The sequence below is a fragment of the Gobio gobio genome (genome assembly GCF_949357685.1).
Source record: "Gobio gobio genome assembly, chromosome: 5".
NCBI classification, from domain to species: Eukaryota; Metazoa; Chordata; class Actinopteri; order Cypriniformes; family Gobionidae; genus Gobio; species Gobio gobio.
In genome coordinates this window covers 17,143,483-17,160,426 of record NC_137101.1, presented here as the reverse complement: position 1 = coordinate 17,160,426, position 16,944 = coordinate 17,143,483, and the positions used below count along the sequence as shown (strand labels likewise).

General features: G+C 38.4%; 1 protein-coding gene across 2 annotated transcripts in view; it reads right to left on the bottom strand.

The window, feature by feature from the left end:
• exoc4 (exocyst complex component 4) overlaps positions 1 to 16,944 on the bottom strand; it is a 173,087-nt gene that overhangs the window by 125,894 nt on the left and 30,249 nt on the right. For both annotated transcript variants that reach the window (XM_079818183.1, XM_079818184.1), the window contains exons 8-9: positions 3,899 to 4,044; positions 3,593 to 3,681 (exon numbers count right to left, since the gene is read on the bottom strand). In XM_079818183.1, the coding sequence (XP_079674309.1) occupies positions 3,593 to 3,681; positions 3,899 to 4,044 (235 nt within the window). The remainder of the gene's footprint in view (positions 1 to 3,592; positions 3,682 to 3,898; positions 4,045 to 16,944) is intronic.

The following is a 16,944-nucleotide window of genomic DNA, read 5'->3' as shown; positions in this document are numbered from 1 at the left end:
ATCAGAGGATGGGTACATGGTGGTCATAAAGGGATGGAAATGGTCAGAAACAATGCTCAGGTAGGCCGTGGCATCTAAACGATGCCCAATTGGCACTAAGGGGCCTTAAGTGTGCAAGAAAACATCCCCCACACCATTACACCACCACCACCAGCCTGCACAGTGGTAACAAGGCATGATGGATCCATGTTCTCATTCTGTTTACACCAAATTCTGACTTCACAAATGCTTTGCTGCATACCTCGGTTGTAACGAGTGGTAATTTCAGTCAAAGTTGCTCTTCTATCAGCTTGAATCAGTCGGCCCATCTGACCTCTAGCATCAACAAGACATTTTCGCCCACAGGACAGCCGCATACTGGATATTTTTCCCTTTTCACACCATTCTTTGCAAACCCTAGAAATGGTTGTGCGTGAAAATCCCAGTAACTGAGCAGATTGTGAAATACTCAGACCCGCCCGTCTGGCACCAACAACAATGCCACGCTCAAAATTGCTTAAATCACCTTTCTTTCCCATTCTGACATTCAGTTTGGAGTTCAGGAGATTGTCTTATATATAATGATATATATATACAGTGCCCTCCACAATTATTGCCACCCCTGTTTAAGATGTGGTCGTGGACTTCTAAAAATTCTCCTTTTTAAAAAAAAAATAACATAGAACCCAAATGCAAAAAAAGAGAAAAATCCAAACTTTCATTTAAGTACATTACTTTGGTGGTAAAAAAAAAAAATCACACATTTAGAAGAAAAAAAAACTTGAAATCACGTGTCCCACAATTATTGGCACCCCTAACAATTCCTCTGAAAAATTTAATTGATTTTTTTTAATATATATTTTTCTGTAGTTGCTAAAGTTGGTCAGGGTATCTAGGAACTTTTAATTAGTAATTTATGACTTCCTGTTTCCCTGGGGTATAAATATGACGTGACACAGAAGCCTAATTCTCTTACCCATTTGTCAACATGGCAAAGACAAGAGAACACACCATTCAAGTAAGGCAGATGTGCGTCGACCTTCATGAGTCAGGCAATGGCTACAATAAAATAGCCACTCGCCTTAACTTGCCCGTATCTTCAGTCAGAGGAATCATTAAGAAGTTTAAAACAACTGGAACAGTGACAAACAAGGCTGGAAGGGGTTCCAAGTTTATCTTGCCACAATGCACAGTGAGGAGGATGATAAGAAAAGTAAAACATTTCCTAAGCTCACTGTCACAGAATTGCATCAAAGAGTGGCATCTTGAGGTCACAAAGTCTCCAAAACAACCAGCAGACGCTCTCTACATGCAAACAAGCTGTTTGGGAGGCATGCAAGGAAAAAGCCTTTTCTCACTAACACTCACAAACGTAAACGTCTGGAGTTTGCTAAGCGGTACTGGGACTTCAACTGGGATCGTGTGCTTTGGTCAGATGAGACTAAGATTGAGCTTTTTGGCAACAAACACTCTAAGTGGGTCTGGCGTAAAACAAAAGATGAGTATGCCGAAAAGCACCACATGCCCACCGTGAAGTATGGTAGAGGATCTGTGATGCTGTGGGCCTGTTTCTCTTCCAAAGGCCCTGGGAACCTTGTTAGGGTGCATGGCATTATGAACGCTTTGAACTACCAGGACATTTTAAATAAAAACCTGATGGCCTCTGCCAGAAAGCTGAAGATGGGTCGGCATTGGGTCTTTCAGGATAATGGGGATCCAAAACCTACACAAAAAGGGTTCAGCAGTCACAAACTCAAGGTCCTCCCATGGCCATCTCAGTCCCCAGACCTCAACCCAATCGAAAACCTGTGGGGCGAGCTAAAGAGGAGAGTGCATAGGAGAGGACCCAGGACACTGGATGATCTAGAAAGATTGTGCAAAGAAGAATGGTCAAAGATCCCTCTCTCTGTGTTCTCCAATCTTGTGAAACGTTATAGGAGGAGATTAAGTGCTGTCTTGTTGGCAAAAGGGGGTTGTACAAAGTATTAACATCAGGGGTGCCAAGAATTGTGGGACATGTGATTTCAAGGTTGTTGGGGTTTTTTTTACCACCAAAGTAATGTACTTTGAAAGGTTGGATTTTTCTCTTTTTTTGCATTTGGGTTCCATGTTGTTTAAAAAAAAAAAATTGTGGAGGGTACTGTATGTGTGTGTGTGTGTGTGTGTGTGTGTGTGTGTGTGTGTGTGTGTGTGTGTGTGTGTGTGTGTGTGTGTGCGTGCGTGCGTGCGTGCGTGCGTGCGTGTGTGTGTGTGTGTGTGTGGGGGGGGGGGGGGGGGGGGGCATGTTTTTGTGAAATATCAGGACACAAATGTGTATAATGACATGGGTATGACATAGGTATTACAAAAAGAGGGTGAAATATGAGGACGTTCCCCATGTCCTCACTTTTCAAAATGCTTATAAATCACACAGAACAAGTTTTTTTTCACAGAAAGTGAACTGCACAGTCTCCTGTGAGGGCTAGGTTTAGGGGCAGGGGCAGTGTAAGGGGATAGAAAATATGGTTTGTACGGTATAAAAACCATTACGCCTATGGAATGTCCTCACATTTCACAAAAACAAACGTGTGTGTGTGTGTGTGTGTGTGTGTGTGTGTGTGTGTGTGTGTGTGTGTGTGTGTGTGTGTGTGTGTGTGTGTGTGTGTGTGTGTGTGTGTGTGTGTGTGTGTGTGTGTGTGTGTGTGTGTGTAATAAACTAGAAAATAAATAAATAAAAAATAAACAAACAGCATAATAATTCAATCAAAACAATTAAACAGTAAAATAATTAAACAGCAAAATAAAAATAAAATAAACAAACAGCATAATAATAAAATCAAAACAATTAAACAGTAACATAATTAAACAGCAAAATAAATTAAATTAATGCAAAATAAACTGAATAATTACACAGAAAAATAATCAAATTGCAAAAGAGATAAACTGCGAAAATGTGAATCAACAAATAATAAACAGACAAAAAAAGAAAAAAGATAAAACTGCAAATCAATAAATAAATACAAACCAAGGCACAAAAGCTTAAATAGACAGCTGGAGAGTATGTCCTGCGTTTTATTTCCCTTGTTTTAAACTTGGGGGTTGTACTGAAAGAGTATGAAACTTTTATCAAGAAAACAACCTGTCTGTATTTCTGAATGGTGTGAGAAGCATCTGCCTCTCACCTCTCTCCCTCTATGCGTCCTTCACTCTTTTTTTTTCTTAACACCTTGTACGCCCTCTCGATCATTTCACAGAGTGTGTCTCACAGGGATTGCTTGAGGAAGAAAAAAAAAGGAAGAAGAAAAACAAGAAGGGACATACAACTGTCAAGCACCGCTGATAGAAACCACAAGGTCATTTTGAAGAGTAAGAGAGGAGGGAAGAGATACTCTCTGGCATGTCAGTCCAACTCCAGCGGGATGTGTGTATGTGTCTGTAGCACAGAGACACTGAACAAAAGAAGCTCTAACAGGTGGATGATACATAGCTAAGCGACTCTTCACCCTGATGACTTCAGGGCCTTCTCTCCATCATCGCTCTATTCACTCCTTCCATCCTATTCACACTGCACCTGCCGTCCCCTGCCTTCCTCTCCGGCCCGTTTATTCAGCCTCCCCCCCATCCCCTGGCTCACCTTGCAGCTCCCCGCTTTTGCTGTAGAGTTCCCTCCGCTGCTCTCGCAGGTAAGCACTCATGCTAATGGCGTGGGAAGACGACTCAAATCTGCAAAAGGAAGTTGTCAAAGGTCAAAGATCACGTAGTAAAGCATGTCAAGGGTTCTCGTTTTAAGTTAACCTAAATTGTGACGCATCTGATGGACTGTAAGGAGAAAATGGTCTCCCATGAGGCACTTAACCCAGCCTTTTCATGTGGTCCTTGTCTGCTGTAACCCTTTCCATTCCAATTCAATTCCTGAATCAACCTGCACGAACAAACTTACTTGAATAGAGACTGTTTGGGTCGGTGAGGTTTCTTCTTGGAGAAGAACGCTCCGAAGTCTCCGCCGGTGCTGACGTAGGACAGCTGGGCAGAAGGCTCTGCAGCGCTACGGGTGTTTTTGACGTCCAGGTAGTCCATTAGCAGCACCTGAGAGAGAATAAGTGCAAATTGTTGAGTGACATGCAATATTCAAATGTTTATTCAGTCATACATTACAGTAAACAACCAAATTCATTTGACTTTTTGAAACTTTAAGCAGCTGTTTCACTGCATGCACTTAGGATAAACAGTTTATTAGTGCACTTGCTGGCAGCCCTGCATTTTGTAAACACAAACCATCGGTTCAAATTTTGATGCCAAGGACGCCCCAATGAGATGATTCACTTGCAAAAAGACTCTTTTACAAAATATAAAGCCAGCTGTATATTTTCATGCATAAAGAATCATTTATACTTGTGAGAAAAAGCATAATATAGCCTACACAAAATTGTTATTGAATATATTATCATCATATTTAATATTTATTCATCTGTATATCTGCATTTTGTTTCTTCCTACTATTAGACTAGTGATATACTGATCAAAAGTGTGGGGTCGGTAAGACTTTTAATGCTCACCAAAGCTGCATTTATTAAAAACAGAATTAACTGTTTGCTAATTTAATATATTTTAAATGTATTCATTTTAAGTATTTAAATATATTCCTGTGATGGCAGCCATTACTCCAGTGTCGTAAGATCCTTCAGAAATTCATATATTATGCTGATTTGGTCTTCAGGAAACATTTCTTATTATAATCAATGTTGAAAACGTAATATTTTTGTGAAGACTGTGATACTTTTACAGTATTCTTTTCTGAGCAGAACGTTGAAAAGAACACCATTTATTTCAAACAAAACAAAAAAGTCTTTACTGCCACTTTTGTTCAATTGAATGCATCCTTGCTACATGAAAGTTTTAATTGCTTTCAAAAAAATAACTTGCTGACCCCGTACTTTTGATATAAACCCCAAAAAACTGTGTATACAGCGCTTTACAGACAAAATATTGTTCAAAAACCAAACTTAGACCGTCCAAAAATACATTTAGTAAAATATGTAGATACTTTATGCATATCCTTAGTCTAGAATGACTTAACTGGATCAATCTGAACGAATCTCTTTCTAGGTTTGTCTCAGGCCTACATCTTTCCAGTCTGTCTGTGTGACTTCAAATGGTTGCCATGTCCGCCAGCAAAATCCCATTAACTCTGATTAAAACTGCACATCCGAGTTCATGAATATCCCATTCAACACTATCCATAACCATTAAGGGAGGTTCAAACAGCTGCAAGAGTGCTGAAAAAGAAGTTCAAGTAAACTTTTCCACAAATTAGCAAGCCATTTTCCAATGGCTCCATAATTTAGTGAAGCAATTTGCTTGGTCTATTTCAAAATCCCAGCTGCAAAACAGTCCAAAGTGGAGATGGAATTAGGAAAGGACAGATGGAACTACATCTGACTGATAATAGCATAATTAAACAGAGATAAGAAGGGAACAGTCTATGAGAGGAGGGGAAGCCTCATCAACAGCCATTCCTCAACCCAGAGACAAGTCCAATCCGGCCAGCCCGTTACATTCCTGTCAGATTATTAATTACTAATGCCCATCTGATCCAGTGATGGAGCGGGTCTCGCATGTAGACCCCCAACTTAATTAAATGCCAGCGTTTGCCTGATGAAGGAGTCTGGACCCACTTCAGTGACCTCAGAGAAGGGAACATGGAACTTTTAAGGCAATTAAGCATGGAGGATAGATGGATGATGGGAGAAAGAGAGAGAGAGAGAGAGAGAGAGAGAGAGAGAGAGAGAGATTCCATGAAGAAAACAGTAAACACAGGAAGGGGGATGGATAGAGAGAGATGTACAAAAGAGATTAGAAAGTAATCAGTCAGCAAATTCATCCTGGCAAAGCAAATGACAAAAATGAATGGGCCATTCCGTCAGTACAATAGAATACATTTTTAAGTCTCCCTCATATGGATCTTATTCTATTTACTTTACGCTTTATTAGCCATTCAATGTGCCATAGAATAGTCATTTGTCTTTGGAACCGGCATAAAAACATGATTAAATAAGAAGAAAACGGAGATGAATCAGTTCTCTTTCATCACAATATGACAATTATGATACAAAGTGAACATAAAAGTTCACTATGTTGTTTCGAGTAATGTCATAAATATTGTTTTAATAGCTAATTCATAATTTTTTTTTTCCTGTGTCAACATTATCACTGTCCATATTGTTAGTTATTTGTAATATTCTTTAAATATGTTTCAGTGCGAGAGCAACAGCAGCAGTGTAGTTTTTGGTTACACTTTATTTAGTTACACTTGGTTTTACAGTGTCCTTGTTACAAATTTACCACAGTAATAACAGTAAATTATGCATAATTACATGCAACTAACCCTAAAACAAACCCTAATCCTATGTACATGTAGTTAATTATTATTATGCAGTACTTAAATGTATAAATCACAGTCATTGTTAACTGTAATTATGTATAATCACAGTGTAGCAAAGACACCTTAAAATAAAGGTCTCACTTTATTTTAAGGTGTCATTGTTACACTGTAATTATACATTTAAGTACTGAGTAATAATAACAATTAACTACATGTACTTACTATATGGTTAGGAATAGGGGTTAGCTATTAACTAAATTTAGGTTTAGTTTCATGTAATTTATACATAATTTAAAGTTATTACTACAGTAACCACATGCAATGTGTAACAAGGACACTGTAAAATAAAGTATTACTAGTTTTTTTTATCGTGCCTTTGCATGATTTTTTTTTCATGGTTTGTGAGTACTGTAAGTGCATGAAAATATTTGTTGCACGACATTTAACAGAAAAACATAAGAAAATGAAGGGAGGAAAACTTGAAGACAGAACTCATTATACCACCACCAAAGCCAGCAAGGTCACTTTCACTAAAGCGCCTCGTGCCTCATCAGAATTGTCTTCGTCCCCATTATAATGCGGCTTATTAGAGCAGCCTTCGTTTTTCCGTAACAACAGGGATGAAGCGTGGGCAGCAGCAGTGCTGTGTCCATTTTAAAACACCAAACAAGTAGGTGGAAACAACAGAGGCAGCTCCGCCAGCAACACAAAGAACTCTCGGATGAGTCTGCCGATAAAACATGCATAACAAACTGCTGATCTCCAGCAGGAACGTCTAAAATAACCACGTCAAAGCGATACAAAGAGCGGCCCACTTATGATTTATTCCGCCCATGAATGGAAACATACTAACAAAAGACCTGTTTTACATTACAGTGAATTTTCAGTGGTATACGTGGTCATATCAGTGTTGATAGGGCAGTTAATTTGAACACCGATCTGAGTCTTTCACTGACAAAAACCTATTTCTCGCAAATGACCTTGGGAAAACACTAAGGTTGGGTCAAGATGATCGACTAGTCGGTTCTGAAAATATAGTAGGTTGGTAGAGTCCTAGTAAATGAATGATTATCATTGACTTTCCTAAGTAAACATCCTCCAAATGACCTTTTTCTGAGGAAAAGGGAGGACAAATACAAAATAAAATCACCACTTTGAGCAGCAGTTACGTGATGGACACACTTTGGACCCTTCCATTTCCGGACGTTCATTTCACAAGCCCTCTCCTTTATTGGAGCCTTAAAGACTAGGTTGTTTTAACAGAAGGGGAAAAAAAAAATCAATATTCATGGCCTCTTCCAAGAAAAGACCAGCTTGAAAATGGGCTTGGGAAACAAGAGCCTGTGAGAAACAGCAAATGGCTTTTCACACCAGATAATAAACACAAAGCACACTGGCTGGGTTTGTGATGTGCACAAATGTAGTCAGTATAACCCAGTGCCATTACAACAATCCTTCTTCCCTATATGGCTCAAAACCCTTACAAAGCTTAGCGAAGTGTTTAGATACTGCCTGGAAAACCAAGAGTTAATCTTTAGTGAACCTTAAAACCCAGCCCCTTGTCTTTGAGGACACATTCTCGATTTAATGAACAGTGAAAAGCAGCACTCATCCCCTCTATTAGCCACAAATCAAGCTAATTAAAGAAGAAAAACAGTGTTGAAGGATGTGCAGGTGAGCACCTGCTCTCTGATGATAGACGTTTGCGGAGTGCTTTAAGAAACCAGGGAAATAAACAAAGCTTCCTGCCTCTCGTCTACCCCTCTTGAGATTACTAAGAAAAAGCGGTTTCCTCTCGTTCCATGGTTTCCAAGAAGGCATCTGACACCAAAACATGACCATTTCTGAAGTGTTTTTTTAGAAACTGGGTGGATGCATGACCTTCATAACTTTTAAAATCTCACAAAAACTACCAAACTGTGCAATTAAACGGTGCAATTAAAAAGGTATGACCTGACTGACAATACAACTATTATCATTATGGAGGAGGGGCATAATGAACCAGGAATTTTGTCTCCATGGATACCTTGCCATTAGTAATACACCGACCAGGCATAACATTATGATCAGTGAAGTGAATAACACTGATTATCTCTTCATCACGGCATATTATATTAGGCAGCAAGTGAACATTTAGTCCTCAAAGTTGATGTGTTAGAAGCAGGAAAACTGGGCAAGAGTAAGGATTTGAGCAAGTTTGACAAAGGGCCAAATTGTGATGGCTAGCTGACTGGGTCAGAGCATCTCCAAAACTGCAGCTCTTGTGGGGTGTTTCCAGTCTGCAGTGGTCAGTATCTATCAAAAGTGGTCCAAGGAAGGAACAGTGGTGAACCGGCGACCAGGTCATGGGCGGCCAAGGTTCACTGATACACATGGCGCCCAGGTGGTCCGATCAAACAGACGAGATACTGTAGCTCAAATTGCTCAAGAAGTAAATGCTGGTTCTGATAGAAAGGTGTCACAGAGTGCATCGCAGTTTCTGGCTTATGGAGCTGCATAGCATCAGACCAGTCAGGGAGCCCATGCTGACCCCTGTCCACCACTGAAAGCACCAACATGAGCATAAGAACTGGACCATGGAGCAATGGGAGAAGGTGGCCTGGTCTGATGAATCACGTTTTCTTTTACATCACGTGGATGGCCGGGTGTGTGTGAGTCGCTTACCTGGAGAACACATGGCACCAGGATGCACTACGGGAAGATGGTAAGCCGGCGGAGGCAGTGTGATGCTGGGAAACCTTGAGTCCTGCCATCCACGTGGATGTTACTTTGACACGTACCACCTACCTAAGCATTGTTGCAGACCATGTACACCCTTTCATGGAAACGGTATTCTCTTTCAGCAGGATAATGCGCCCTGCCACAAAGCAAAAATGGTTCAGGAATGGTTTGAGGAGCACAACAACGAGTTTGAGGTGTTGACTTGGCCTCCAAATTCCCCAGATCTCAATCCAATCGAGCATCTGTGGGATGTGCTGAACAAACAAGTCCGATCCATGGAGGGCCCACCTCGCAACTTACAGGACTTAAAGGATCTGCTGCTAACATCTTGGTACCACAGCACACCTTCAGGGGTCTAGTGAAGTCCATGCCTCAAAGGATCAGTGCTGTTTTGGCAGCAAAGGGGGACCAACACAATATTAGGAAGGTGGTATATGCGAGTATAATCTTATAATCTGTGTATAAGCACACATAGCGGTGCGAGAGACACATAGAGACAAAAAGAGAAAAAATTATCTAATATCAAAAGCATATTTAATATATTTGATGCTAATCATGATGCTATTGATCTTGGATGAGACCAGCCAGGTAATACTATGTTAATATGACACCTCAGTTAGAGATAAAAATGACTTGTTGATTAAAAAGATGATTAATTTCTCTACATTCTGGCATGCTATTTCGTCAGATTTTCTCTTCCTACACACACAATAAATAATGTCTACAAATAGAATATCACCTGTTTTATCGCTTATATTTTGAGTGTAAATATCAGCATTTTAGCATATTTTATATACAGTTAGGAGGTGAAATTAAGAGTATCGCTACCAGGTGCCATATGATCAAGCATATGTTAGCAGGAAGTCAGGCGCTTCTCCACTGCAATCAAATTAAAGTCATGGACCCTACTAGGTAGGTACATGTGGATAAAGGGATTTTTCCTTTATACATCAGTGTTACTATCTAACAAATGCAAAGAAAGATGGGTTACACTTTATTTTAAGATGTACATTCAATCCTATAATGCACTACAATAATGACTGTACAACTGATGTACACTCAACGGCTAGAGAATACCCATATAGCACTGTGAGGGTCATGCCAAATCAATCCCCACATCTCGCCAGATGGCGCCCTCAGCTGAATCATCCAATCTTTTTCCAAACCGCTGGTCCAATGTCAGTCCAGCGTAATATCATATAGGTATAAATTCCTTTTTAATTGATTATTAAATTGTTTAATTAAGGCTTATACATGCTAGTTTCCTTGACAGAGTTCAAGATAAATCTTTTCATTACTACTGGAACTGCTAGTTTGCTTTGTTTTAAATGGGTATTAAACCGCAACCACAAACTAAAGCAGCAGCCCTTCCGGCACACTCAGCGTCCGAATTTTATTCACTCCTTCAAGCGGACTATTAGTGGAGTAATGTAGGTGAAAAGCGAATGAGGGTATAGGGGACAATTTCAAACACAGCTTGGGTCTCCAGGAGCAGGGTTGAAGACCTCTGATGTACGTAGCACACTTCTACACTCTTACTTGCATTTTTATTTATTTTTTTCTGGAAAATAATCTGCTGAAGTTTCAAATGCACATTGCCAACTTGAACACCAATCAATGACAGTAAATTAGGTTGAATCTTTCAGAGGCTAATGGCCTCGGTGGACAGTACAGTACATTACACAATTATTTTCGATACTATTGCCAGAAGTTGTGAATCGTACCAAAATACTGAACCATACCTTAACACTTTTTTGGGACTCATTGTAGGACGTTGATTGGTTGACAGAGAATCATAAATTGCGCATGCTACAAGGGGAACATAAGGGGAGACATTTTTTTTTATATATACAGATGAAACACAATACCGTTGCAACGCAATGTTTTTTGTCTTGTGACAAACAGCCACATGCCGAGAAGCAAGAACAAGATCTGCTGTATGTCCTCCATTGTTATTTACTGTGATGCTTTCTTCGTCGTGCGAGAATGACGTCGGTCACTACTTTCCAGCATACACCGTGCATACCAAAGGTAATGTTGATGGTGGAAACGCAAGGTCAGGGTTTACTGTCCCGAATCGCACTGTACTGAAAACGAGCCATTTAGTGTGTGTTTTAGATTAGAGACTAAAGGAGGATGATCAGATATATCTTTTAATATTATTATTAACTTCGCTCAATCCTGAGTGGCGACAACACGACATGCATTCTACAAGCGTGGTTCAGCACAGCCAACCACGCTGAGAACTCCAGGCCGATAACAGTTTGTAAACATGCCGTGCCATACCAGGCTCAAGCGTAAAAAACATTCCTTTCTCTTCTCAGAACTTCTCAGTTTTATAGTGAATCTATATATAGGCTGTTGATCTTTCAAAGCGAATAACCTGGAGAAAGAGTCCAATAATGCAGACATTAAATGAATTAAAATTAAAATTGATAGTTATTAAAAAACATTGAGGAAGTGAGGATTAAAAACCAAAAAGGTCACAATATGACCTACAGTAAAATAAATTAATTAAATAATAATAATACAATTAATTAAAAATAAAAACAACATTAAATAAATACATAAAATACAGTCAACAGCCACTTAAAAAAAATCTATATCTAGTCAATAACTAAAAACAACTCTCAAATATCTCTTCAATATAAATACCAATATCTACTGGGACTCAAGTTAATTCAAGGCAATTAAGTTTACTGTTAGAAACATTATTAAAACAATATTAAACATACTAATTATAAACAGCCACTTCAAAAAAACTCAATATCTTGTCAATATCATATATCATATATATATATATATAATATATATATCATATATATATATATATATATATATATATATATATATATATATATATATATATATATATATATATATATATATATATATATATATATATATATATATATATATATATATATATATATATATATATATATATATATATATATATATATATATATATTCAACAAACAAAACAATACAAAGCAAAGAAAACAAATGACTAAGACATGGGCAAACAACCCCTTCCCCCTGAGAGCCCTCTAAAAACACAAGAAGACCTCATCTGTGATACACTGTGACGTCTATGGATTCAAAAGCGTCGCTGAGCATTTTCTATCCCTCATCCTGTATTGTATCCATTACTTCTGACATATTCTAGTTCAATGTAGATATTACATATCGCACAGAGAGGTCAGTGCTTGGAGCAGCATCTCGTTACAAGATGTCATTAGCATTCCCCTCGGCGATACTCAGAATGGTCCACTACGGCCGTTGCTATTACAGAGACACACATCACAAAAGAATGCATAATTACTGTCGTAATTAATGAACATAAGAGTGGCGCTTTTCAAAACAACCAGCGTGTCTCGACCATAAAGCCTGGGGGGAAAAAAGAAACGCTGGGTTTTAAAACATGGAAATGAACTGTTATGATCATTAACCCTGTGGTGGAAATCTTTCAAATCCACAAGCAATATGCAAGCCGTGGCCAGTTACAATAGATCATTTAGGCTGGTACACAACAGCTCATTTAGAGGCCATGTGTCTGTCTATCTCACCGACATGAAACAGAAGCACTTTGCCTCTCCCTCCGCTGCCAGACTAATCACTGTCAGGGCATGAAACGCCTCACTAACACTGTATAATCCAATTACTCTGAGGCTGTGTGGCTCCCACTAAATCTAAACAAGTTGTCAAAGTGGAAAGTTTGTAATTTCCTTTCTTTTCCCCCTTTCACGCTCTTGTTCCCCTTCACCCTCTCACCCATCATTCCCAGGCTCAAGTCCGTGAGGCTTAGGGGGAGGGACAGTAATACAGCAAAAGAGGGAGATTACAACGAGTGCCATCATTTTGTATCTTCTTAACAATGGGATACGAAGTCTAAAGCATGGGACTTGGACCTCTGTGAGAATTAAGTGAACTTTAAAAAAAAATCAAGACCATTAAATATACCAATAATGAATAATTAAGATCCAGGATTGGTCTGTCAGCGACCCATTCAATATCAAAAGTCAAACTCATAAATCGAAATAAAATCAATTGATTAATCGCATCCAAAATAAAAGTTACATAATATGTGTGTGTACTGGGTATAATTATTATGTATATATAAATACACACTCATTCATGTACATATTTAAGAAATATTTGCATGTATATACATATATATATATACGTATATATATATATGTATATAATTTATCTTTTATATAAACATAAATATTTTACAAATAAATATTTTTTTTTCTTAAATATACAAATGCATGTGTGTATTTATAGAAATTATACACAATACACACACATATATTATTATGTAACTTTTATTTTGGATGTGATTAATCGCGATTAATTGATCGCCCAGCACTAAAAAATATAAATACTAATATCTGACGGGACTAAAATCATGACAATAATTAAGATTACTGTCAAAAAACTTTATCAAAACAATGTTAAACATACCAATATTTAATAATCAACAATTCAGATATACACTGTATAAAAAAAAGTCTGTAAAAATAGGGCACAATGTACTTTATAAATATGAAGGAATTTTGCATATTGGTTTTTTACAGTTTTACAGGTTGTTTTACCTGTATTTTCAATTACACATTACATTAGTATGTGTTTTAAGGGTTAATGAAAATTTCCGTAAAATTACTGGATAATGCCCTGGCAGAAAATTACCAGTACATTTTCCGTTTTAATTTTTTACAGTGTAACTACGATTGTTCTGTCAGCATAAAAATCAGCCAAACTCAATATCTTTTATAATCAAATATCTATCCAATATCAATACCAATATTCACAGGGATGATAAGAAAACATTATCACAACCATAAAACAGTGTTTTTTTAACCTTTCACTTCTTAACTTTATTATATCACTGTGATAAAACCTAGTTTAGGGCTGTTATTTAATAGCCTTATCGAATACTGTAAATTCATCAGTGTTAGTGATATGTGTGTCAAGTAAAGTGCTTGTGTGTGTGTGTGTGTGTGTGTGTGTGTGTGTGTGTGTGTGTGTGTGTGTGTGTGTGTGTGTGTGTGTGTGTGTGTGTGTGTGTGTGTGTGTGGCATGTTTTTGTGAAATATCAGGACACAAATGTGTATAATGACATGGGTATGACATAGGTATTACAAAAAGAGGGTGAAATATGAGGACGTTCCCCATGTCCTCACTTTTCAAAATGCTTATAAATCATACAGAACAAGGTTTTTTTCACAGAAAGTAAACTGCACAGTCTCCTGTGAGGGTTAGGTTTAGGGGCAGGGGCAGTGTAAGGGGATATAAAATACGGTTTGTATGGTATAAAAACCATTATGCCTATGGAATGTCCTCACATTTCACAAAAACAAACATGTGTGTGTGTGTGTGTGTGTGTGTGTGTGTGTGTGTGTGTGTGTGTGTGTGTGTGTGTGTGTGTGTGTGTGTGTGTGTGTGTGTGTGTGTGTGTGTGTGTGTGTGTGTGTGTGTGTGTGTGTGTCAACCATTTTTGAGAAATACATTTGCTTTGTTCAAATTCCTAAAAATTTGGCTCGTGGCTTAATGACTATGGGGAAAATGTTGGTGGCCAAACCACTTGAGAAACACTCAGACATATCAATAATTACTACTGCCAGTTTTTTCCCTTGTTCAATGGCATTTAAAGGGTTAGTTCACCCAAAAATGAAAATTCTGTCATTAATTACTTACCCTCATTTCGTTCGACACCCGTAAGACCAAATGAAGATATTTTTATTGAAATCCGATGGCTCAGAAAGGCCTCCATTGGCAGCAATGTAATTTGCACTCACAAGATCCATAAAAGGTACTAAAGATGTCGTTACAAAGTCCATCTCACTACAGTGGTTCTACAATAATTTGATGAAGCGACGAGAATAGTTTTTGTGTGCCATCTAAATAACGACTTTATTCAACAAGTTCTTGTCTTCCGCCTGGGCCTTTGATGTGAACTCACGGAGCACCACGATGCATGCGCGAGAATATGACATAGAGCCGGCGTTCTGATACATGACCCGGAAGCGAGGAGCTTTGTTTACAGGCAGAGGAAGATCTGCCGTATTTAAGCTGTTGAATTCTACATTGATCGTGCTTTAGGTCTTGGCGTAGTGCTCAAAATAGGGCTAAAATGTGCATGTCAAAGGCCCAGGCGGAAGACAAGAACTTGTTGAATAAAGTCATTATTTTGATGTTTTTTTTCCGCACAAAAACTATTCTCGTCGCTTCATAAAATTATTGTAGAACCACTGTAGTGAGATGGACTTTGTAACGACATCTTTTGTACCTTTTATGGGTCTTGTGAGTGCAAATTACATTGCTGCCTATGGAGGTCTTTCTGAGCCATCGGATTTCGACAAAAATATCGTAATTTGTCTTCCGAAGATAAACAAAGGTCTTATGGGTGTCGAACGACATGAGGGTGAGTAATTAATGACGGAATTTCCATTTTTGGGTGAACTAACCCTTTAAAGAGATACATTATTGTACTAAGACAAATTACGGACTGGTCTTCAAAAAGTCAATATCTATTTACTCCACACACTCCTAAATAAAAAACTCTGCATGGCTCTTTACAAGCCAGGTTTACAAGTTCAATATGGTTTCTAAACTCACAGACTTTCCTCAAGAATGGCCGAGCCACAGTTCAAAGATTCAGGAACTGAAAGAAATGAAGAATATAACATGTCTCTCAGGTCCATCTGTCCATGGCCTTCATGTCTTCAGTGTAATGGAAAGGTCAATGTAATTCCTGCCTCCCACAGGAACAGAGGAAACTTGGTAACAAAAGTTCGGTATTAAGATAGCTAGAAAGACAAGGTTGAACAGGGGTCTCATCTATACCTGAGAGAACAAGAGGTTACCGTGAAGGTAACCCAACAAGTGACGCCAAGAACATCAGGTGCCTCAGTGCATGAGGACAAGACCATCATTTTCACCTAAAAACTGAAGTTTGCGTAAGTCACACCTGAGAACAGTCCCGCAATCAGCACCTGACACCGGTGCTCTCAAGAATGTCACTGAATGAGACAGAGAAATGACAGAAAATAATAGAAAATTATAGGATAGAAAAAGAAAATGACAGACGAAAAAGGGAAGAAAAAGAACAGAAAATTAAATGGAGAAAATGAAATAAGGACAGAATATACCAGAAAAAGGAGATAAAACTAAAAAAACGAAAAAGATTAATTAAAAATAAAAACAACAGAAAACAGGAAGATAAAAAAAAGAAAATAGGGCAGGAGGGGGAAGAAAAAAGTGTGACAGTGTACTCTTCCTCACTCTCCCATTCTTCATTCCAAAGAGAAAACAGAAAGGAAGCCGCTTTTTTTGTATGTCTTCTGAAGATGCGGTGTATTTTTATGATGGACCAGGTTGAACTAGCTAACTATCGCAGTCAGGTGAAGGGAAGAAGAGATCAGATGAGATTGGGTGATGTGATCAGGAGGAGAGAAATATCACGAAAGATTAGCAAAACCTCATCTACCTTAATGAAGATTCTCATCAAGAGCTTACATTATCTCACACAGTGACCACGGGAGACTCCGCAGCCCCTGGCAAGTGGCCCGCTTGGGCAAGGAAGCATACTGAACACTTAATATCATCTATTTCAGCAAAGCCAGGATGACTCTGCGGTAAAGGAACACTTTACGGAACACGTTTTTTTTGCCTTTCCTTGATTTTGACCACTTTATTATAACCTTTTTTTTTTTGCTGTAAATCAAAACTACGAAAGAATTTCATACATCCGTCTCAAATGATCACAAATGATGTCTTCAATGACATCAATCAGGCATAAAATATATGTCCCCAGCACTTGAAATAAAACGTAATTTCGTCCCCCACACACTTTGGGGCAAGTGTTTTAAGTAATA